General features: G+C 44.8%; 1 protein-coding gene across 6 annotated transcripts in view; it reads left to right on the plus strand.

Annotated features, from left to right (window-relative positions):
* Window positions 1-2,689: 2,689 nt before the first annotated feature.
* AMOT (angiomotin) overlaps window positions 2,690-25,267 on the plus strand; it is a 64,346-nt gene continuing 41,768 nt past the window's right edge. The window contains exons 1-4 of one of the 6 annotated variants that reach the window (XM_081808379.1): window positions 2,690-3,109; window positions 10,764-10,841; window positions 17,278-17,426; window positions 19,422-20,355. In XM_081808379.1, the coding sequence (XP_081664505.1) occupies window positions 19,484-20,355 (872 nt within the window). In that variant the 5' untranslated portion in view covers window positions 2,690-3,109; window positions 10,764-10,841; window positions 17,278-17,426; window positions 19,422-19,483. Of the gene's footprint in view, window positions 3,110-3,166; window positions 3,192-10,763; window positions 10,842-17,277; window positions 17,427-19,421; window positions 20,356-23,209; window positions 23,342-25,267 lie in introns of those variants that run through there. The other 5 variants (XM_081808381.1, XM_081808380.1, XM_081808382.1 and 2 more) reach the window with 5 other exon arrangements.

Raw genomic sequence — 25,267 nt, forward strand, 5'->3', positions numbered from 1 at the left:
GAACTAGCCTCAGCGGCCTCTCAATAGGGGAATGCATAAAGGAATTTTGGCACATTTGTGCAATGGAACACTGAGCTATCATGAAAAAGAATGAAGTAACGGAAGTTATCCTGAGATGGAAGAGTAGTAGGAGACATTGTTGAGTAAAGAAATGCAAGGTGTGCTGTGACTGATGATGCCAAAATGGAACATCTATAAGTAAATAATATATTTTGAAGATTGTACAAAGGCAGGGAGAGAAGGGGAAAAAGGGACTATGAGAACAGTGGCAGAGAGGAACTTTTTACTCCTTTCATTACAGTTTTGATTTTACCATGTGCATATGTTACTTTTTCCATTTTACCAGCATTGTTCATTTTAAAAAGTATCCTCTTGCCATTGTGATCAGTAGTAGTCTGCAGCATATACCCACCCAATCTAGCTCTGCTGTCCACCCCTCCAAATAAGGCTGGGATAATCTTCCCTTGCCTCACAAACCACGTGCCCATGTCTTGAACTCTCAAAATCTTACTTTCCCCATTGAAAATCACCCAAATAACTTCACCTCACCTGTAACCTGAATCACACCAAGAATCTACTTTGCACTTGTTCCTGCTTCTGAATCTTTGAGCAGCCCTAGCAGAGCAACCTGCACATCCAGGCTACCCCACAGCATGCCACCAGCCTATTACTCTTCCTGGACCCCGTTATATTCTGGGACCCCGTTCACAGTGAGATAGTGTTTCCTTGTGTGCCTTGATCCATGGCCTCTCAGAAGGCTCCCTTTGGGGGGGGAGGGGCTTGAATTGGATGTCACTTTTTTATTGGCATGAGATCATTATAATAGCTCTGCATTGTCAAGACCTTTACAATTAGACTCATTTCCACCTTGTAACGTTTTCTAGGAAATATGGATCTGTGGAGAATGGTGATTTCCATGGTAAGTGTTCCCTCATGTTTGTTTTCTCAAGTTCACTTCGGAGATACACAGCATGATTTCCTCTTTCAGTACCAGCAACCACAATAGACGTAGGTTACGGCGCCACTTCAGAACTGTTTAAAAGAGAAATCTCACCCACCCTGGTTAGAAAAGGGACAATTTATTATTCTAACTGCAGGGATCTGACTTCATATCCACCCTCAAAACTGTAGGAAAAGAGTTGACTTTTTAAAAATAAAGCCACCAAACCTACACACCTTGGATGTAGATGCTTAAAACACAGGAGCAGAATATTTGATTCCTGGACACATGCAAGACTCTCCACCATGGGACATATGCAAGGAGGAAGACACATATGTGTGGAGTGCTCTGTGGTTTACAGAGTTTTCACACACAATTCATTTTATTTTCATATATCAGTGTCAAGTTAATAGGGAATGTCTTACAGCCTTTATTTACAGATAGAAAGATCAAGGCTCAGAGAAGTTAAGCGACTCAACAAAAGTCGCACAACTAGCTGGTAAGTGCTACAGTCCAAAATGAGTTCTTCCTTTAGTTCCAAATTCCATGTTATTCTGCTATCCTTACACTGTTTTCTTTGTGCTTTTGTTCCCCAGATGTAAAATGGGAGATTTTCAGTGTCCCAGGATGCCGTTCTCAACCCTCTGTGTTCTCAGGCAGTATCATTTTTTTTGGCAGCCGGGAAACGTGAACACCACATTGACACTTCACGTACTTTTTCCCCCTCCTGGCCTAATGAATTAAGGGGGAAGAAAAGTTACCTATTCCCAGAGGGCCGGACAGTGCCACAAAGGTGTACGGGAGCCAGCCGACACACCGTCGCACTCTCTCAGGAGACTGAGAAACCAAGCGTCTCTTCTTTCTCTTCTCAGCAGTAGCTGGGGGAGAACGGAGAGCTAGACAATAGTCTCTTGTTCAGTTTTATTAATTTTCAGGGCGGGTGGGTCAAAAAGATCAGATCGACGACTCAAGTGACCAATCGCGAGCGAATCCGGGGCCAGGATTCGCCAACCGGTAGCAGGAAAAGATTGGTGGGTGGGACTTACTCTTCGCGGCCTGCTCCGCCCAGGCCAGCCCTCCCAGCCCGCCCAAGAGGCGGAGACTCCGCGAAGCTCCGCCCACGCCACCCCCACCCCCAGCGAGGCCCGCCAAAGGGAAGGGGGGCGGGGACGCGGGGGTGAGATGGAAGGGGGAGGCTAGGGGGAGCGGAGGAAGAAAGAAGGGTGTCGCGCAGAGCTGCGACCTGGGTGGGGGCCTGCTGGTAATAGGAAGCAAGAGGGGAAGGAAAAAGAAGGAGCGCTGCTCCTTCCTGCATTATTTTGAGCAGGCTTTGCGAGAAGCTGCTTTTCAGCATTTCTATTATTTGTGTTTCTTCCTCCCGCTGTTGGGCGGGGAGCGGCACGAGCTCTCCCACGCGCCTCCGCTCCGCTCATGTCGTAGATTATGATTGTAGTCTTTGCAGAACCCTTTCCTTCCCCCCAGCCAGTGCTTGCGTAGCCTCTCAGGACCGCAGTGAGCGCGTTAAGCCACGTTAGCGGGAGGACTAGAGCTAGGACCCCCCGCTTTCGCCAGAGTGGCTGGACCCCGCCGTTCAATTGTTTGAAACTTCCCCGCCCCCTGGCCCCGCCTCTCTTCCGCCCCCAACCCCCCCCCTCCCGCTCAGGGTCCAGGCCGGCTCCCTCCCTCCGTTCCCCGCCCTCTACTCCGCCCCACTCTCTAGTCCACCCCCCGCTCCGGGGCGGTCCTAGCCGCTCACCGCAAGAAGAAAAGCCACCCATTCGTCCCCCTCCCCTACCTCCCATCCTTTGCCCAGGAGCTGCCTTCATCGCAGTCACGCCCCTTCCTTCTGAGGAGCTTTCTGGCTGCCCAAGCTGGTAGACCCCCTGATTTATTCCTCCATCTCCGCTCTCTTTCGCCTCATCTTCGCTTAGTTCTCACCGCCCCCTCCACCCCCACCTCCAGCCTGTCTTGCCTCCGACCATCCGCTGCTCCACCCTCCGGCCCGGTATCCTGCCTGTCCACTGCCACCAAGGAGAGCCCGGACGGAGCGGCGAGGAGCGGAGCAGCGGGGAGTTGGGGCTTCCCCCTGCCCATCCCTGGCCTCCGGCCCGGGACTGAAGCCACTTGAGCGAGCAGAGAGTCGTCACCTTGTCTTCGGTGCCTTCAGGGGTAGGAGACGCATGGTTACTTTTCGCGGGGAACTGGGGCAGGAATCCATGGTGGCATGAACTTGATCGTGCCCTCGGCGTGAGTGAGTCGATCTAGATGCGTGTGGGGATGCCCGTGTGTTCTACTTTCTTTGCAGCTGGCCGTGAGTTTTCCGGGAGGAGCAGCAACTTAAATCGGTTAAAGAGTGTGCGCTCCTTTCCCGTCCTACAGAGATGCTAGTGGGTACCACTACTTGATGGTACTTCTACTTCCTTGCCTCCTGGGGTCCTTGTAGGTCTCTAGGTAATTAAGCACAAAAGGAGCGAGGGAACTTCAGGTCTACATTTACCTAGAAGGAATGTCTGCGCTTATCTCAGATTGCTAGATACGTTCCTCCTTGAATGCTTAGAGTTGGGGTGGGGGCTCACACTGCCCTCCCCCGGGGGCTGTGAATTCTTGAAGTCCTGAAGTCTGGGAGTAATCTACAATGCTACACTTTTTTTGGGTCTATGTGTGTGTGTATGTGGTGAGGACGGGATTGCCCAGTATCTGCTTTATAGATGTTAGTGACCAGTTTTGCAAGATCATGCAGGTGTCTTGAGGGTCCCAAGCCTGGGTCACTGTATACTGGTGCTTCAACAGCAAGATGGATTTTATCGATACATGAAAACAAAGAAAAGGAAAAGTGAGAGGGAGAGTGACAGTCTTTGTAGTCTGGTAAATTGCCACTAATAGTAGTGTAATAATAATCTGCAGCAAGGGACTAGATACAATTAAATGAGAGAGGAAAGGGGATGTTTGTGAGAAACAGCATTTTCAATCTCTAGCATGTAGTTTAGACTGGAGAGTTGTTTCTGATGTAGTTCTCCTAACCTCCTCCCGTCCCCCACCCCCACGTTAAGACTAGAAGTTGGGAGGCATTTAAAACTTTTTTTTTTAATATAACCCTCTTCTATTCAGAGAGGAAGATAATTAGTCACCATAATCTTCAATAATGGAGGGCTAAGGTTATTTAAGTCTCCTTGAACTAGGTTTTGTGAAAAGCCCTTTCTCGGGCCAGCCTTTGTGAAGCCTTCTCGGTTAGACCTTTCCGCACCCTCATTTAGTAGCTAAGAGTACTTTGCAATACCATTTTGGATGCGGGATAAATTTTCACCCATCTCCCCACCTATCTCCAACTGGGCGAGCATGGCAAAATGAGAAGGGTGGTGGTACTCAAAGACCTGTTATCAAGATGTCACCAACCCATTGCTTATTTGGGAACAAATTATTTACTTACATTTTTAAATAGTTGTGTTGGTTGATTTTAACGGGGGAAAGGAAAGCAGGAAGGGAGAGAAGGAACCGGCCAGGGCGACAATTTTAAAGGCTATCGTCTTTCAGATCAGCTGGGAGGGAAAAGTTGGCCTGACCAAACTACATTTTATAACTGGCCTGGGACATTTTAATAGCCAGGTGGTTGTAGAGTATTTACAGATGATAACTCAGGTTCCAGTTATTCTGTATGGGTATATCCGGTGTCATTTACAGACACTTTCTGTCACTACATCATACTTCATTTTAAGATACTTCTTTCTTTGGAAAACTGTGTGGCTCTGTAAAATTGAAAGTGCTTTTTCTAACTTCATGGTCTAGATATGCAGTAAAACCTCTGGCCATGCTTGTATGTAGAGTAACTTTTACGTGCAAGTTGTGGATCTGCTTACCTATTTTAAAAGATTTTAGAAGGAAATTTTAAAATTATTTTTCAATACTATTTTGGATTTGGAAATTGAAAGCTCATTTCTGGTTTGTGAAGTAGGAATTATTAGACAGATGCATACCCAAGGCATTTTGTGGAGTTGCTTTTTCTGAAGTTTTGTAAAGAGCGAATGAGACTCTTTCTAGAATGCCCTTAAAAACTTTCTATTCAGAACGCAGAGGGATGGATGCTATGACCTTGAGGTCCCATTGAGTGCCAGAATGCTAAGTGGGTACATCTGCTTCTGTGCCTATCCTAAGAGCCCTCTCCCAGGGCCTGTGCCTTCTTTAAAAGGGTGTCTTTGTAATTAAGCAGCCTGTCTCCCCCATCCCCCTTTCTTCCTTTGATCCAGCTTTTTAAGGCCTTTTTTTCCATTTGGAGACAAGAGGAGTTTCTCACACTCTTCTACGCCCCTCTTAAGGTTTCTTTTCCTTTACCCCCAAAAAGTCCCTCGAAGTTCTCAGGATGGTTAGAAGTTGTTTTGTTTTGTTGGGGTGGAGGGGATGTTACCAGTGAGGCGAAGTAGAGGATATATTCCCTCTTGGGAAATGCTTGTGACCAGGTAGCCTCCTCCATGGAGACTGAGCATTTGGAATGCATGAGAACAGTCTATTCTTAGGGACTGTCTGGAAGAAATTGTCCTTTGCACCCATTAAGTGCAGCTAAAACCCACTGAAAGGGGTGGAGAGAGGTGTGTGTGGTCGTGGCTGAGCCTTTTAAGATGGTAAATGGGTAAATGTTCCCCAATCTCCTATTACATCACCTCTTTCCCCCATGGATTCAGTGGGTTTGGAGATCTGCTTGACAAATTAATTAGCTTGGGACTAAACCAATTTGTTCAGAATTGTGCTCCATTGATTTCCTGTCCCCAGGAATTTTTGTTGGTGGTTTTCTATGACGTGTTGTCCTCAGTCTTGCTTACTTCTTCATTCCTTGCTGCCATTTGTGGACTTTGGTCCAAAATCTAGGGTCCCACCCCCAAGTCAAAGGTTAGAATTTGGTCCCAGGACCTAAGGGGGCATTAAAACAGGCTGCCCACCCTGCACCACTCTCCTCCATGGTCAGCTTCTGACCCCCTTGAACCCAGAGAAAGGAGGGAAGTTGCCCCTTCCTCACACAACACACAAAATCTGAACTGAAAAAAAAAAAGGAAAATAAGGAGGTCACTTGCTTTCTAAAAGAACCCACTACAGGTTTCTTTGGAAAAACTAGCTTTCCTAGTTCGTGCCTTTGAGCTATGACTTGATATATAAAAATTCACTATAACTGGGCCTTCTCAGAAACATATTTATTGCATAAAGGAAGACATTAGAATTTTGTTGTAATGATTATAGCTTGAATTAAGTGAGGCCATTATTTGGCCTTTGAAATCTTTTTGTTATATGGGATGGAGTTAATTGTCTAAATCATTCTGGCTTGTAATAATGCTGGCCACGTTTAGCTTCAGCCTACAACCACTTGTAGAAGGGAGCTAGTATGACTTTCTGGAGATAAATCAGACTTCACAGATTTCGATAAGTCTAAGGATGGGACTGTCTACCCCACATAGGTTACAAAATTTAATTCTAGTTATTGTATTTGAATAATCCCAGGATCCAGAAAATTGTTTCTGGTAAATAACAGCAACTAATGCCATTTTTAGTAGAAGAATCTATAATAAGCTTTCCTAGTGAGCCTATTATTGGTGAATGGGACCTGGGCTCTAGGCCCACCTCTAACTTAGTTTACCACCCTTGGCAGGTCCTCCTCTGTAAATTGTGAGAAATTGGACAGGGTGATTTTGAGAACCATTTCTCAAAAGTTTATGCTTCCCTTCCTAGACCTCTACTTGTGATGTGAATGTGAATGATTCCTACTAGAATGAGGTGCGACAATTGTTAGAAATACAATCATGTAATAATCTGGATGTTAAAAAAAAAAAAAAAGCCTAGAAAGATATATCAATATAAATGCATTGTGTTTTGTGTTTTAACAACATATCAAATTAAAAAGCTAGGATCCTGCCCAAAACTTCATCAAGAATCCCATCGTTCTAACGGATCACCCACTTTCATTTTTCCTAGTTCCTTTACATAGTTGGGGGTGGGTCACAGAAATTTACAAAGTTTCTTTTAACTAAGTGCTCACCTAAGACTTAGCTTTGTAAACCTGTGGGGAAGAATGAAATGAGAACCTGACTGAGTATGCATGAAGAATCATGTATGTATGTTCCTCGAATGCCAAGAGAGACTAATATTTAATTAGTCTCTAGATTTAGTAAGTAATCCCTAACCCTTTCTGTGATTTAAGGGTGTTCACGTATCTAGCAAGGCTGTTCAGTCCACTCCCTTGACCTCCTGTTACCCCTCCCCCATTCTATTTAAGCAAAAAAGAAAACTAGGTTCCACTGTTTACCTTGTCTAAACCATTAGCAATGGATTCTTAAATCACTGTATCATGATATCCCATCAAGAAAGTACAAGTTTGAGTAGACTATAAAATTTCCCCAATGAGAAAGGAAAAGCGGGAAAGCACAAATGTTCTGTTTCATGGCTTTGAAAATAATGTTGAAAATTAGACTAAAAAATAGTAAGGAAACTAAGGATTTGAGACAATTAAAGAGGTATAGGTGTGGCAGAATGACCCACACATAATGGGTTCTTCATTTGAGGCCTTCCCTGTACAGTGGGAGTTCAGTTACCCGGTCTTTTAATTTTCCTTTGAAAAAGAGAAGGTATAATATACATATGATCTCCATTTTGGATGAATTCATTCCTGGAAACCAGTGGCTCATCGTAAATTAGATTAAATTTCTTTAACCAGAATAGGAAAGTGAAGTATGGGTTTTTAGTCCTTAGAAAGCTCCAAGTTAAGTACATTTTTTATGATATGTATTCATGGGGAAAATGCAGATGGATATATTTGCTAATACCTCCGAAGCTAGTTTTTGAAAATCTCCTTTTTTTTTTTTTTTTTAACGCTATAGGCTGCTCTTGATGTTTGTAAAGTCACTTTCATTATTGCCCCAACTCCATGAAATATCGTTAGACTGTGTGACTTGAAGCCAGGATCTGGGTTTCTGTGCCCAACCCTCTTTGACTTGCCATGTGACCAAGCATAAATGAATTAGCTGCTCTGAGCTTCAGTTACCCTTCTGGGAAGCAGAGATATTAATACTTCACAGAGGTGGTTGGGCATGCTTCATATTGGACACATGCTTCGAGGTCATTGGATGAAAGGTGTTTGCATGATGGCAGAGCAGGTTTATTATAAGGTCCTGAGCAGGTGTTTGCTTTTAATGAGCTTTGCTCTCTTATAGCCTGCAGCGCCCTTTGGTGCCCCATTGCCTTACTGACTATAACTGATCATCCCAACATTTGTATTATTGACCCTCTTGGCTCTTAAAAAACAATTAAACATTTTCATTCTATGTGGTAAACTGAAGTTCTAATAAGAGGACTCTAGCATCTTCCAGGGTGATGAAAAATTGCTTCGAAAAGAGACATTAGTTGAAATGTGCCATAGAGATCAGTGAGTTCTTCAAAGCTCTTCCAAAAGATTAAAAAGAGTACAACAAATTTCTGCGTGTGTCTGTGTATGTGAATGTGTGTGTGTGTTTTAAGGGAGAAAGGTTTGAGTAATATTTGCTTGTGACACATACTGATGATAGCCAGTCACTGAAACCCAGCCGTTGTAGTGTTTTATACACAGCTGGTTTTTATTAATGATGGAATATTTATGCTTGCTGTACAATTCGTGGCTCATTTCCATGTGTATGTCAGAACTCAAATACCCCCCAAAGCAACATTAAGATAACATTAAATATACATGTGGCCAAGCTAGAAAGGGTGGATTTTGGGGGGTCTCCCTTATTCTTACTGGTGTTGCTTCAGATCACCATAACTGCCCCCCAACTTTAGGCATTGGTGCTGATCTTTTTTTTCCTTTATATATCCCATAGCAAACTTCACATTTTGATCTTTTTGATATGGACAAATGATCTCCCCCCCAATAATGCAGATGAAACTGATGTATGTGTTTTTTAAGAGCATATTTTCCCTGCACATGCTTCTCATTATCCGAGAGGCCTGGACTCAATCAGTAAAGGAGCAGAGAAACCACATAATTGAAAGGAGAATGACGGTGGTGCATACTTGGAATATTTGTGGGAAGGGGATTGCTGACATCAGAAAATGTAGTGGCCTGAGTGTTAACAGCATTGAAGAGAAATAAGCTTTCTGTGTTTCTGTGCATCAAGAATTATTTTTAAGGGGATAAAAATATGGGCCAGGTTTGACATCCTTTTATGAAGTTGCCCTGGAAACTTTGATGAAGGTTGTTATAGAATAGTTCAATTAAAACCTTCCCCATTAGGAAGCTAATTAGTACATCACTTACTCATTTTGGTTGTTTTCAAGGGGCAGGATTTGCATTGACTTAATGGCATTTCTTTCCATGTGACAGCAAACTAAGATAAAATTCACAGATGGGGAAAATTATTAGATAGCCTATTTTGAAGAAGTCTAATTTCCTCTTTATTACATTTAGGTTTTCACTTCAGAATTTTGTTTCACTCTGTTTATATACAGTGATCACATTTTAGTTTAGTAACCAGTTTTACTTTTGGGATCACCGGCTGTAAACCAAAGCTTATTAATTTGAGTCTTCCATATGAACTGGAAAAATATGATGAATGACAATAAGCCATTTTATTAAGGTAACATTTGGGTTTTTCTTTTCCTGCAATTAGTTTCTCTTTGCTCGTGTGTGTGTGTGTGTGTGTGTGTGTGTGTGTGTCTTTGGTGGGGGGCAAATTGTTTTTTTAAAAGCAAACAAGTTTTGCAGCTAAGGAAATTTGGATGACCCCCTCTATCCCCAAAGAGCATTCTTTCTGCCCCAGGCTCTCAGTTGGGCTTCCATGAGGGCAATGTGATGACTTTTTTGACCTGGTACTTTTTGTGACTAGGCTAAGTGGTTGTCTCTTGGCAGCCTGGAGGAGACTGGTCACGATGGCAACTGGAGTCCAGGATTCCTAGTGCGTTCTTTCTACTGTACTCTGTGTTTTTTAGAGGAATGAATACTTACACATGAGGTTTCAGGGCCATCTGCAATAGAATAAGTACTAAACACATAATATGGGCCTGCTGTGGTCCTCCTTTTCTCCATAGCTAGTAGGGAACAGTCATTCTGTACATATATCCCCTGATGCTATGCCTGCAGCATATGCCTACCCTAGTTTCAGAGAGTGGGAAAGTTGGCTGGGTTATAAGATTTGTACTTTAACTGATTTTACCCTAGGCCTTCCTGGGAAGGCAGAGTCTAGGTTTAGTTTTGCAATGGCAACTCGGTCAAGACAGGTTCCTGGGGCTTGCAAGTCAGTGTGAGGAGGAGGGGCTGCCTTTGGGGAGTGACTCAAGCCCTTTGGTATGAAGATATGAAACTCTGGCTCCCGTCCATGCACCTGCTGGATGCCACACCTGCAGTCAGCACCTGAGCCCCACTCAGACACAAAAACCAGACTGAAGGCAGATGGGGCTCCCTTCAAAAGGGGTAGAGCAGCACAGGGAACTCCCAATTATGTTAGCGCAGCATCACTGCAAATTACACCTCACCGCTCCAGTGTCGATACGGGAAAACGTCTTAGGTTTTTTCTTAAGGGTGCAGCGCACTGGCTTGCTCAAGATACGGTAGAGTCCTGAGAGAATTTCGCGTTCCTAACGAGTTTCTCTTGTGAACTGTCCTCTTAAAAAATGGAGAGTCAGGTCCACAGAGGTTTGTGTCTGGTAACCCTGCAGAGGGCAGGAAGTCATCAGACCTAGGTTCTGATCCTGGCCCCACAAGTAAGCCACGGTGAAACCTTGGTCAAATGAGTTATCATTAGCTATCTGTTCTGGGCTTAAAGCCTTCTCCAGTTGTGAAATGGAATCAATCACATCTGCCTTTATTTCCTCACAGAGCGGTGGAGAAGGACAAGTAGGATAACAGAAGTGAAAGAGGTTTTGTCTCCTTAGAAGAAAAGCTGAGAAACTAAAGGTAACAGAATTATTGTTCTTGCTATTCCATGTCTTTCATCCCTTGTCTTCTCTTTCTGTTGCTTCCAGCAAAGTCTTTGGGGAGTTGTGATTTACTCAATATGCAATATGCAGTTCTTCTGGGTATTCCAGGTGCCAGTTAATGTTGTAGGTGTTGGGAAGGATACAGAGGGAAATCATGCACCCAGCCGGTGATCTCTAAGATCTTCCATTTCTGGCTCAAACTATTAGAGCGATTTCTGCCTTGGTACTTAGAAGCTTAGGATACAAAATTAACTTCTCTCTTTCTCTCTCTCCGTCTTCCTCTCTGCATTGTAACTGCGGACTTCTGTCCCTGGAGCATGTATTCCAACATCTAGATTGAAGGTATGGGAGGCGGGGTGGGCAAGGCACTGGGGTAAATAAAGAAATTTCTCTCTCACTACCACATTTGCAAAGTACCTGACCCTTGAATGATGGTTTCTCCCGAGGGTCCGTCCTTAGTTTCATCCTTGGTTCTGTTCTGCTCCCGCCCTACATGTTCTAGCCCACTCTTTGACCTTACCTGTTATCCGTATGCTAATGACTCCCAAAGATCTATCTCATCCTATCTTAGGCTCCTCCCTTTCCAACTTCCCCAACATCAAGTTGGTTATCAGATGTCTCCTATTCAGCTTAATGGTCTTTTCCTCTGGGAAGCTTTGCTCAGGTGGCCCAGAGTTTTTGGCAGGGTCCTCTGCATTGCCAGAGCTTCCCATTGGATTGTCCCCACTCTGCTCGACTGGGAGCTTCATGAGGACTGGACTGTGGTTTATTTCTCTTTTTTATCCACCCTAGGGCCTAGCCAATGCCTGGCTACAGCAAACGGTCAGTAAAAGTTTGTGGAAACTACATCGTGTGTGTGACAGTCCTGCAGTCGAGCTGTGTACAAAGTCCAGTGGCAACACCAACAAGAGAGAATTAGTTTTCCATATTGGGCCGAGTTGGGGGCAGAGGGAAGATGGAGGAGGATTAGAGAAAAACCTTCAAGGGGAAGGTGGCATGTGGACCTGGCCTCTTCTGAGGGCTCTGACTAAGCAGCCCAGGAAAGAAATGCCTGTTGGGTCTGCTCTTGCTAAGCCAGGGCATCTCTGGCCCGTTGCCTTCTCTGCTTAGGACTGGATGACTTTTACAGCTGGGTCTGCAAATAAACCTCTGTCTATAACACATTGACCATTTCAGACAGGTGCCACTTAGTCATATAACATTAAACAGGGCTGACCTTAAATGTGCCACCTTACCTGTGGCTGAAAACAGAGGCTCATTGGTCATGTATGCTTAGTTCTAAACAGAAAGATACCCTTTAAGATATAGGGAAGATTGGTATCTGAAAACTAACAAATTTAATTCTCAGACTGTAGCATGCTGGGTCACTAGAACTGAATGTCTTCAAGCTGACTGTCAGATCTTTCCAAGGGCAAAAATGAAACATGATATAAGCCATTACAGGCCATGAACCTGTTCTCACCCACCTGATGCTTTTACTAATTAGCTTCTTGGCCGGGTGGCAATTTGGGGCAAGTGCATGCAAGCTGGATTCACAGGGGAGCCCACATTCCACTCTGCCATTTCACAAGTCGCTGGGATACTACACTGCTTCTCTTGGCTTTTTTCCCTCCCAGGAGTCCTGCTCTGCCCTGGTGGAAAAATGGGAGAGGAGAACTCTTCATTAAATGAAGGAGAGATTTCATGGGGCTTTGGTGTTTTGCTACTTTTATTTTTTTAGTGGGCCGTCTAAAAACATTCGTGCACCTTGACCCATTGATTTCACTTGTGGGATTCTATCATTAGGAAACAATCCAAAATATCGAAAAGGGCTAAGTCTTAAAGATGTTTTTGTAACATTATTTAGACTAGCACAAAATTGAAAGCAATTTAAATGTCTTAATAATTGGAGAATGGGTAAGTGAGTCTTGATACACTCCTGTCACGGACTATGACACAGTCATTGCAATGTTTGTTATGAAGTCTACACCACAGTCTATACCATGGAGAAAGTGCTTATGAGGAAGTGAAACATAGGATCCAAAATTGTACATATGTCAATATTTCATGGCTTTGTAAAAACACAAATACACATAGAAACAACTGAAGGAAATATTCTTTATTGGTAACAACGTTTAGGTTGAGGTGCTGGGACCTTGAGCGATTTTTTTCCTCTTCATTATAAATATTTGCACGTTGTGTTTATATTATTTGTAAAAGTAGAAACAAAAATAAAAGTGAGTAGTATGGCATCGAAGATAGGAAATTGGTAAAGCAGGCATCTTCTAGGTATATTCCTAAAGTTTTCTCAGGTTATGCTCAGTCTGATTTCATGGACTGCTTTTCCTTTTTCTGAGGTAAGGAGAAATGGGATGTCATGACATGCCCTCTTCCTCCCTTGGAATGGGTGTGTGTGGAGGGAGGTGGTGTGGTGGTGGCAACAGGATTCTTCTTGTTACTCAGTATGTCACTGTTCATGTACACTTCAGGGTTAATCACCTTTGTTGCCTATTAACATGTTCAAGTTAATTGCTTTAGAGTACAGAAAAGTAGAACTGGGATCCAGTTGGCCACACCTTTGAGTTAACCATCTCAGAAACAGGTACCTGACACTGATTGTCAGTAAGATTTGGAAATGCCAAGGCCTTGCTGTGGTTCTTAAAATAATCTTCCAACATAATCTAGATAGAGGTAGAGCTAGAAGCAAAGAGGTGGGACCAACTCAAAGCCTTTTCTTAGCACTGGACTTACATAAGGGCAAGTTCCAAGTTGGTTTGATGTTGGCAGGACCAAGAACATGGGCCTGGAGACATTGATCAGTGGAGGTTCATGTTACTCTCCATCCCACCTACAAATCTTGACCTAAAGAAGAAAGATTTTGCAAGGGCCTTCTGCCATGCTTCTACCTACACACATCTCTCTCTCTTACCTCTTTGAATTTTTCCTCCTGCTGTTAACATTTGACTTCTGATGGAATTGGAAAATTGGTGGTAACATTGAGCCAGGTTTATAGTCTATTAAAACCAGAGTCAGTTCAATTCAATAAATGTTTATTAAGCATCTTCTATGTTACACTAATATGCTAGATAATATATTAGAGTGGAAGGACTATTGCCCTGGGAGTCATAAAACCTGCATTCTGGCCCAGGCTCTGACCCTTGTTAAGCTCTTGTACCTTCATATACAGAAAGAGGGGGTTGGATCACTAGATGGTCTCCTTAGAGTCTTTCTAGTTCTGGCCTTCGCTGATCTGAGAACCCCTGCACAAAGACTGAGTTGTAGATAAAGGTTTTAAAGAAAACCTTAATTCATAAATTTGCTGTAGTCTTCTAGGGAAAAAAAAGCCACTTTGAAATAATAATATTAATAGATTTTATTGAGCCTTTACTTTGTGCCAGGCTCTGTGCTTAGCACTTTACATGAGTTACCTCCCTTAATCTTTATAACAACATTGTGAGGTATGGGCACTGCTATCCCTATCTTGAAAATGATGAAATGAGATTTAAGGAGGTCAGAAGAAATGTATGAGGCCAGCTAATAAGCCATAGATCCAGGATTTGAACTTAAGCAGTGTGAATCTAGGCCCAGGCCCTTAACCATAGCGTTTATACTCTCTGCCCATCATGCATTGAAAGGTTAGAGATAACCTGCAAAGGGATTATTATTTCTTACCTCCCAGAGGAAATGAATTAGTATCCTGGGTTGCAAGACTGTTGGGCAAGGTGTTCTCTAGGACACTTCAGGCCAAAACCTGGACCAACCTGAGGAGACACGAGAGAATTTAGAGGGCTTTTTTGCCTCTCTCTTTGTGTGGGAGGTTTTGCGTGTGTGTGTGTGTGTGCGCGCATGTGTGGTGTGTGTGTTTTCTGCACAAATATATGCACGTAGATATGTAGACATAGGGGAAACTTTGAACTGGCTCCTTTACATTTAGCTCAAAGTAGAACTGTCCAGAACAAGTTGACTGAGATTTAGCAGAGACACAGGTTTCCTAGACTTAGGTTCTTCATCTTGGTTGGTGGAGTGAAGGTTGGGGGAAGAATAGGGAGAGGAGGTGGAAGGGATAGAAAGAAAATCTTACAGGCATATTTCAAAATTTATTTGAAGGGTAGGAATTTGGTCTACCCTGGCCACCTTGTAATGTTGCTTTTTCTGGGACGTGGCTTGAGAAACATCTGGGCTCTCACTCATGTGTTTTGGTTCAACCAGAACTGGGTTTGACCGAGGTATACTGGGAGAGGCCAATGACTGCAGATACAGTAAGAATTTAGCTTGGCCTTGCTGCCCTGTTGTTGTTAACAGCAGAGTTGAATATATAGATTCAAATTGTATTTTTAAAGAGAGAACCATTGGAAAGCCTTTCTTCCCATATCAAATATCCTCGGGGACAGTCTGTTTGTCCAGGAGAAACAAAGTTATTTTATTGATTGAAGATGACGTCAGAACCCTGGCAGTGGCGTGATTAAAGCTGCGGGCAGATTGAAGGTTGCAGAGTTCATACTATTTTAGTTCTTGCGCATGAGACAAGGAATCTTTTCCCTTCCTTTCTCTAATAAATAAATGGAGTAGTGTTTTCCTTCTTATGTGACTCTTAACATGTAGACGAACATAAGTTCTTGAAGAAAAAAAAAATCAGTACACTGGAGAGGAATCAGCACAGCTTTTTTTCTTAGGCTGATTTCTTTTCCTCTTTTAGACAGAAACAAAAAAGGCCAGGGGGCGGGGTGGTGGGGAGGGACAATCTGTGTCCGGTTGACATAAAGTGATTTGGGTTTTGAAAAGGATATGGACGAGAGGGGACAAAATTAAGGGAAGAGAGTAAGATTTTGGACAAGGAAAGTTTTCTTTGTGAGAAGCTAGGTATGAGGAGCAAGCCAGTCAAAATCGGCATGAAGAATCGAAATCGTCCTGGAAAATAATTGTATGGTGCTTTCTCGCCAGGGGCTCAAGTTTAAAGGCCTCAGGCTGTTTTCTGCATGTTTTGGTTGAAAAAAAAAAAAAGAACTGTTTTGTTCAGAATCGCACAATAGAAGCACGGTGGTTATTTACCACACTCTGTTAATAGTTCAGCTTTGATTCCAACTAGAAGTTGTTCCTCTGCTTTGAAATTAGGGAAGACCCCCTAAAATAATTACCTTGCAGATTGGAGATGATTTTGCTTTTGATTGTGATTATATGTTGGGCCCAAACAAGATTGAAAGACAGATTTCCGTGTTTGCTCACTCTGTATCTCTTCACTTTATTTTTGGCAACATTGCAAGGAAATAATGTTAAATTAATCACTGTGTGGTTTTGTGGATTTTTTTTTAACTTGGATGTTTTGGACAGGCTCCCAAAATACAGAGACGCTGTGTGCTTCCTTTGCATTGCCTTGCTCTTCAAATGGCATCTCTGATGTGGATTAAAGCCTTTCTTTCAAGTGACATGAGTGAGTCATGGCTAGGCTGGGACAGAAAATAGGAATGTGGATCATGTGCATCTCACCTAAACACAAACTCCTCAGTTCATAATCATTTTGGTTGGCCCTGCAGGGCTCATCAGAGGGCCAACGCAGTAATTAGAAATGAGGACTATCGCAAATCCATACGTGGTGGGCATTTGCATCTAGCCCTTATAATGTGAGCCTAGGAGTTTACTTCTGGGGAGATGCCGGGGCCATGGAAGTGCTGAGAAAGCAAGTGGAGGGAGGCATCTTGTCCTTGGAGAAGAGTTGCTGCTGTGTGTTGAGAAGAGCGATCACCTTTGCTACTCCAGTAAGAATGGACCGGCCGGCAATCAGATTGTAAGCTCTGTGAGGGTAGGAACCAGATGTGTGTCTTTTGTATCCTTCCTTGTGTCTGGCACGAGGCTGGCGAACGTCTGGAATAGCCAGCATGCAATAACTACTTAATGATTTGGTGGAAAAGAAGTTTTGGTTTTCCTCTGCCCATCTGAGGCTGTGGCAGTTAAATTGGGAGCTTCATAGAGTATCCCCCCCTTTTTTTTTAATCAAAAACCTGCCTTCTGATGACTGCCTTCCCTCCTGGGATGTGGGGCCATGAGCCTCACTCATGTGCCCCCCTGCTGATAGCAGTTTCAAGGTCACACCCTACAGGTGACGTTGGGTCTGTCTTTTGTCCTCAGCCACCATTCCAACTCAGAGTGGAAGCAGCAGCTTTTGGGGGCCATGAGGCTAGAACAGAGCAATCTTTTCCAGTCCCAGACCTGAACATTTCCATCCTCTGGAAAATGGCTGATCTCCTGAACACAGCTGCTGGTAGTGAGGTTTCTTTTTGTCCTAATGGAGATGGATTCTGCCACTCACATAAAAGGCAAACATACGGGAGGAGAAGTCATTCCCTTGGAAGGACTGGTTTGGTGAACTTTTGGCCATTGGTGGCAAAATAGAAACGACGTTTTTATTTCTTCCTCCCTCCCCCTCCTGAACATTTCAGAGTGACCAGTGGTTGGACTCTTGGCGGCGCTTACCCTGAACCTGAGTGTTAGGGGAGAGGGAATCTGCCGTTGCGGTTTCTGGAGCTGCTCATAAGCAAGAATTCCCTATCCTGATCAAGGCTTTAAGCCTAAAAGAAAGCAGAAATAGGTATGCACCATCTGTGTGTGTGTGTGTGTGTGTGTGTGTGAGCGTGTGTGTGTGTGCGCGCGTGCACGCACACACACGTGCACGCCTGTGTGTGCGTGTGAGCGTATGTGTGTGTGCAGGGTGGGGCGGGTGTGGACTGGGAGGGGGTGGTGTACTTTCAGGGTCCGGGGCCGCTCAATGTCTGGGTTTCCCTGCCTGGTAGGATGGGTTTGCAAGTGATTTTGTTTAACCATACATGCTCCCGTTTCCATTTTCTGAGAGAGGAAAGGTAGTTTGGTAGTCATCTTCCCAGTTTAAAGGCACCAAAAGAGATTTACATGTTATGTTTGTCAGCCTATCAGAAAATCCCAGTCTGACAGTTTAAATCCAGGAGTCCCAGATGGTCACTGGGAGGGAGGGAGGGAAAGGGCAGGCTGCTCGGCCCTTTGGTGCACCCTTTCCCCAGAGAATATGATGAATGGCATTTAAAAAGGGCCTTTGGAAGGTTAACTGTGGGGTCAAACTGCTCCTTAGAACAATTGGAAACCAGGTAGCAGTAATCATGCAAGAAGTGCAAAAAAGAAGAGAAGATGACCATTTTCTATCCACCATACACATCTTCTGGCCATTCCCTGCACGACTAAAGGAAAGGGATCATGTTTCCAGAGAGATTGGAGGCTGTTTGATATCATAGAAATCAGAGCCCGGGAACCAGGATTCCAGAGTTCTCATCTAAGAACCTGAGGCTGGTTAGGTTGACCTTTACTGTGACTTTTTCTGTGACATCATGCCCATGCTCCAACACCACTTAAGATCCTTAGAGTGAAACTTTCATTACTGAACATGAGTGTTGAATTGCAGTACTTCACATGACAGATTCTGTCCAAAGAGTTTATGAGCCTCTGATGAATTTGTGTGTCCTATACCCTGCAGAGAGAGAGAGAGAGAAATAGAGATGTCACCTACTACTAGTTTCTCAGGTGAGAAAATAGAAGACAAGAAAAGAGGAATCAGTTGCTTAGGTTACCCTATAAATCCATTATCATGATTAGAATTTGAACCTTGAGTTGTCTTACTACCAATACCTGTTTCACTCAACCCATATTTCTTCCTTAAGAAGAATTAGTGGTGGTGGTGGTGGAGGGGGAGGGATACGGTAATCGTACCCTTTCTAGAAGGATGACCTTTTTTCTTTTTCAATTTCTAAATGCTGTCAGAGGCACACTTCAAATGAAAGAGGGCTTCCCATTTAAGCTCCTCCTAGCCAACAACAACACCAAAAAAAAAAAAACCAAAAAAAACCTCAATGACTATTCCTGGATGGCTGAAAGAGAAATTTTGTCAATAGCAGTTATCTCAAGCCCTTCTCTTATTAAGCCAAGGAGAATCCAAAATGGACAATACAAAAAGGATTTTTTTTTTTTTTAAGAAAAAGCTATGTTTTAGAGTTTTATGAGATCAGAGAAAACCATTTGCGTCAAGCGGGGATCATTTCTACTCAGTGCAAGCCAAGCTCTCTTCACCTCTTATTTATTTTAGTTATTATTTGGCATTCTGTAGCTCCCTTCACATGATGACCTGCTTTACAGATCCTGCCTGTGGGGTAAATTCTCCCTACTGGCCTGCCCCCAGTGTCACGGCCATAAGAGTTGGATTTTTCATTTAAATAGAATACAGAGAGATGAACCTTCTGAGTAAGGACCTAGGAGAATTGCCCTCTCTGGTCATCCTACCTGACTGTTCCAGGTCTCCCCAGTTCTTTTAGAAGTTAAGTCAAGATTGGATATTTAACCCATGCTAAAAGCGAAAGAGGAAACAGTGAGCTCTTATGCCCCCAAGTTCCTCATATCAATGCTAGAGCCAGGAGTCACCAACAATTAACCTATTAATTCTAGACTCAATTCTCTCCTTTGTCTCTGGAGTGGAATCCTCACCCCCAAATACCCATTTTCTTCCCCTTTAGAGGAATGATTTATCCATCAACTGGGTGTTAAGCTTCCTGTTTCCCCTTCCCAGGTCAAGGGCAGCCCAGGTGCCCAATTTCTCTCTCTCTTCACAAGGCACCACCAGCAATAGAGATGAGAAATTCTGAAGAACAGCCAAGTGGAGGAACCACAGTGTTGCAGCGTCTGCTACAAGAGCAGCTTCGCTATGGCAATCCTAATGAGAATCGCAACCTGCTTGCCATACACCAGCAAGCCACAGGGAATGGCCCTCCTTTCCCCAGTAGCAGTGGGAATCCAGGCCCTCAGAATGATGTGTTGAGTCCCCAAGACCACCACCAACAGCTTGTGGCTCATGCTGCTCGACAAGAACCCCAGGGGCAGGAAATCCAGGCAGAAAACATCATCATGGAGAAGCAGCTCTCCCCTAGAATGCAGAATAACGAAGAACTCCCAACTTATGAAGAAGCCAAGGTCCAATCCCAGTACTTTCGGGGCCAACAGCATGCCAGTGTTGGAGCTGCCTTCTATGTCACTGGAGTCACCAACCAGAAGATGAGGACCGAGGGACGCCCATCGGTGCAGCGGCTCAATCCTGGGAAGATGCACCAGGATGAAGGACTCAGAGACCTTAAGCAAGGACATGTCCGCTCCTTAAGTGAACGACTAATGCAGATGTCACTGGCCACCAGTGGAGTTAAGGCCCATCCACCTGTCACCAGCGCTCCCCTCTCCCCACCACAACCCAGTGACCTCTACAAGACTCCCACAAGTTCCAGTGAATTCTACAAGGCCCAGGGGCCACCTCCCAGCCAGCATAGCCTGAAGGGCATGGAACACCGAGGCCCCCCACCAGAGTATCCCTTCAAGGGCATGCCACCCCAGTCTGTAGTGTGCAAGCCCCAAGAGCCAGGGCACTTCTATAGTGAGCATCGTCTGAACCAGCCAGGGAGAACAGAGGGGCAACTGATGAGGTATCAGCATCCCCCTGAGTATGGAGCAGCCAGGTAAGAGAGTTCCCTTTCTGTCATTTCCTGGCCTCATACCCAACCAGCTTCTGCTGTGTGTTGGGAATCTGAAGGGAAGGAATGGGCAGGTGTTTGGTATAACAAACTCTGCAATGCATGGCTGGCCCCTGGCTTAGTAAATTTCCTGCCAACCTGAATTTCTAGCCTCTTCAGCCGTAATTAGTGCTGTATTAACATTCCCTTGACTTTATAGGTTGAGCATGGCCCCAAATGCCTAGTGGATGAACAGGAACTCAAGTCTTGATTTCTACAGCTACACGCTGTCCTGTCTCCTGGGATTGTGAAGGAAGGGTCAGTGTGCCTCTTCTTGTGAGTTATTAAGCCCTTCCTGGAGGAGCAGAAGCAAGTTTTCCTGGACTTTAATCTGGAGTAGCCTATCACTTTCAGTTATTCCCTTCCACAGAACTCTCATCACTTTTTTAGGAACGAATCTTGCTACAGAATTCCTATGATTCTTTTGGACACTAAAAATTAGACACCTAGATATTACTTTGGCGGGGGGGATATGTGCACGTTCAGAATGTCACTTGCCTTGGATGTCCTGGCAGTTCATGAACTCTGCACTGCTTCATCTTTCTTCTGCAGAGTGTTTGTTAGTTGCCTGTCACGTTTTTGAACCATCTAAGTTAAACTCACATCATGTCACATAGAACTTTCGGTCAGATGCTAAAATGCAGAAAGAATCATAGCCCCACGACTCCTTTACCATGTGTCATTAGTTCAGGAGGACTATTTCATATTGTCCAGTTACTCCTAAATGTACTTTTGCATTATTCAGAGGCCCGTTGTCCCACTGCTGTATCAACCGGACCTTATGATGCCATGATTCTCTTTGTTGTACCTATTGTTACTGTTGGGGCCATGTCTCTGATCGGTAGGAGTTCAGCATATGGGGCAGAGGGGAAGGTTTTGACCATGGCCAACAACGATGGCAATTTTGTGTGGCACTCCTGCCCTGTTACCATGGGTAATTATGGGTTACCGTGAGGTTTGAAGTCCCCGGACCTGGTGGGGAGCCTTTTCCCAGATTAGGCCTGTGATCTCTTCGATGCCTGACTCTTCACCTCCTGTCTCCTTCTCACTTATTTGGGAAAGAACCGCTTGGCTTGAAGTTCATTGGGTGACTCAGGAGAGAAGGCAGTCAGGGGGTGGAGTAGGGTGAAGGTAAGAGAACGCACCTGGCATTTCCTGGTATTTCGTTGTTGTTGTTTTTTCCCCCTCCAGGTCCTTTATTATAGCCAGAAGCAATTCACTTTGCGCTCCAGCCGTAACTTGGCCAGTTTAGGATTTTTTTTTCGCCTTAACCCAGGTTGATTTCCTAACCTTTTTCAACCTCTTCTATGCAGCTCTCAAAGGGCAGGAGCCTAAGTTCTGATAAGTGCCTTAGAACAGGATATGGGGTAACGGACAGGGCCCTTCCGGTTTAAATGAGAGCAAGAACCCGATTCCCATCTGCCCAATGAAACGGAAGACCCAGGGAGGGGTTGGTCAGTCGGACTGCTTAGCTTAGTGGAAACCCATCCAAGCCAGCAAAATGTCAGTGAAGCTGGGGATTTTTGTTTTGCGCTTGCCATCAGCATGGAAGAGTCTGTGGGACTCTGTCCCTTATGTGGATGGGCTGACGTCTGTTGCTTTGTGGGAGGGGAGCATGTTGGCTGGGGTGTGGAGCAGAATCCAAAGCCCCGCTTAGCACAAGGCCCGCCTTCCCAGGAAAGCTATTTTCAGAACTCATTCACCAGTATTGTTTGTGATCTGAAATGACTCCCACAGTGTTTGAAGCTAGATGGAAAAGCCCTTTGATCTGCCTAAATAAATAATAAGGAGCCCAAAGAGGGATTTTTTTTCTTCCCATACTGATTAAGCCACCAGAGAAATTTAGCTGCATATATTTTACAGGAAGATACTTGTAGTTTCTCTTTCCTCCTGTGTTATCTGTGGAGCTCTCTCCCTATCCCCAGAAGCAGTAGAGCCCATGCTGATCCCCCTCTCTTGAGCAGAATTTTAATACACAGGTTAGTTATATAGTTTTTTTTTCCCTCTATGGGAGAGGAACAAGGTACTTGATATGCTCGGTGAATAATCAAACCTAAAACGGTCCTCATCGGAAGATGCTCTGTGTGAAGTTTGGGTCTGCATTAGACAAATTCTGGCAATAAAATTTCTTCAGGGCCTGGGGTGAGGGAGTGGCACCTGTTGACAAATTACTGGCAAGGGGAGGTAGTCGAACCGCTTTCCAGAAATGGACTGCTTTTAGGTGGTGACACATTTTTCCTCCTTTATTTCCTTGAACCAACTTGCTAGACACTTTGTGAGTACCTTTCCAAGTAACTGCTGCTAGCACCAATTAGATGACAAAATTCTTAGTTCTTAATCCATAAATTACAGATCAAGAATGAACAGCAAGCTCTTTGAACAAATTGCTGTTCAGAAAACCTTTGTTTGCTTTTAGAGGTGCAGTGAAAGGCTAGAGATTGGCTGTTCGAATTAACAAAATGTTATAAACAATTTTTTTTATTACTTCATCTTCCCTGTGCCCTCCTCCCCACTTGAAAAATAAATATCCCGCATGCCCAGAACTCCAGATGGGAAACAAGGCCAAGCCATCTGAAGAATTAAAAAATTTCTGAATCTTTGTCTTTCTAAGTGCTGAGCCTTTTCTGCGTCTGGGGTTTACACATTTATCAAGTGCTTTTTTAAAAATGAAAACCTTTCTGTTTGTGAAGCAGCCACCTCCTTTCAATTGTTGAAATCATGCCCAGATCTGAGGTTTCTTGAAATCCTTGTTTAGTGGAATCTAAGGGTGACCTAACGCTGTAGTTCAGAGCAGAGCTGGTTGTGCAAGAGAAACAATCAAGAATCTGCAGGCCCCTCCAGGATTCACAGATCCACCGTCACAGAGCCTGGGAAAGGCAGTTTCTGTGGGGAGAATAAATTGGGTTCCAGGCTGTTGGTGGCACCTGCTCTGGTGAGAGTGAGCATGTGTGGGTTTGCACACGTGTGGGCTAGGAGTGGTGTGGTGTGTGGGTGTGTGGGGAGGAGGCATGTGTGTGTGTGTGTGTGTGTGTGTGTGTGTGTGTGTGTGTATGTGACTGAGGAGGGCGGGGGCTCCCAGTGAGGTGGCAGGGTGGAAGGTGCTGTGTCAGCTCCATGGACAGGCTTTTGCTTTCCCTTTGTGTCCTCAGAAGCCGTCTTCGGGAAGGAGTCCCCCCCCACCCCCACCCTGGCTTTGGGGAAGGATGCTGATTTTGGTCACTGGTCTCTGCCCTGTGTGTATGCCTCGTCCTCCCCTTTTCCACCGAGCCCCAGGGGCCCAGGTTGTCTTAGGAGAGAGCTGGATGAAGGGAGGGAAGGGGTAGGGAGGCAGGTCAGGGCTTCCACGGGATCATGTGATTCTATTGTCTGCCGGCAACTTGTTGTTCCTGGTTAATATGTCAGCGGGAAGCCATTCACACTGCTGTGCCTTAGAAGCACTTGGGGAGTGTGCTGGCCCAGCTGCCACCTGTATTATTACGGTCCTTACTATTACTCTTGTTATTTCATCCTGAATGTACTTTTGCTTCCTCTGACATCCCCCCCTCCCCCGGCCTCTTCCCCATCCCTGTCATGCCTCAGTCCCCTTCTCTCAGGGGGAACTTCACCGGAGTGTTAATACAGTCCTGTTTTTTTTTGTGGTGGGTGGATGCTGGAGCCCAGATGGAGTTCGTTGGCTGGAGGGCTTTCTCTCCTTTTGTGACTGCCCAAGCCTTGCTTCATGTTTGCAAACCTGCCAGGGACGGACTGCCTTGGTTTTCCCAACATCATGGTGCACTGAAATCTGCTTCCTTTTCCAGCCTGGGGAGCCTGAGAGGGGCAGCTACCTTGTCTCCGTTATTTCTAAGTAGAGCTCAGAGTCAAGGCCAGAGCCGTTGCTGTCCTGGGCTTATCTGACTCCAGAGACCTCTTTCCGGAGACCTTGTGGTCTCCTCCTTCCCGAGGCCCCTGGGAGGCCATGTACTGTCCAGGGCATGGAGGGGCCTTTCAGCCTCCAGGCAGGAGGGAGGCCAGTGGCCGGTCTGTTTGAGAAAGAGGCCTGGACTGCCGATGGGGCCCAGAGGAGCTGGGGGGAGGAAGCCCACTTCCGAACTGGGCATTCAGTCTTTAAAAGAGAACGCCTCCCAGGCCTGGGGTTTCCAAATCCTGGCAACAAGGATGAAGATTAATTTTGTCATTTTTCCCTTAAATTATGAGAGCTGGATTGGAGAACATGAAATTTAAGCCCCTCTCTTCTGCCCAGGAGATCCAAAAGCCCTAACAAATCCCAGTACATAATATTTTAACTCTAGGGATGTATAAAATTATAATAGCTCTTACTCAAAGAAGAGGGAGTGCACAGAGTCCATTTTACCCCTAAGGAGCCCGAAGATCCATGGTACAGAAAAGGGGAAAGACTCTTCCCCAAATAAATTTATAAATAGCTCCAAGGCTTTTGATAGGACGAGTGTTTTGAGCATTTCCAAAGAAAGGTAATGTACGGTAGCAACTTTCCAGGTGTAATAATGGGAACCATGTAAATTCTTCTGTCCACAAATAGGTTGCATTCCCTCTTCAGTATTCAGCAATTACTGATAGTGCCGTATGTATGGAATTGGAAGAACGTCAGTACAACAAGAGCATCGATGGGGCTGAGATACAGAACCCAGGGCTTGAGCAGGTTTGAGGGCTCTGGCAAGCATCTGGGTTATTGGGTATCCATTAGCAAGTGTTTGGAATGACTTTGCAGCCATAAAAAAGCCCTTACAGTGAGGATCTCTTGTAGGGATAGATACGTGAACAATAATGATAACTGAAATGTATGTGGGAGGGATGTGCTTTAGCATCTGGAATGCCAGTTAAAAGTTAATTGCTCCTAGTG

This window comes from Leptonychotes weddellii, chromosome X (genome assembly GCF_054177405.1).
Source record: "Leptonychotes weddellii isolate Sample4059 chromosome X, ASM5417740v2, whole genome shotgun sequence".
NCBI classification, from domain to species: Eukaryota; Metazoa; Chordata; class Mammalia; order Carnivora; family Phocidae; genus Leptonychotes; species Leptonychotes weddellii.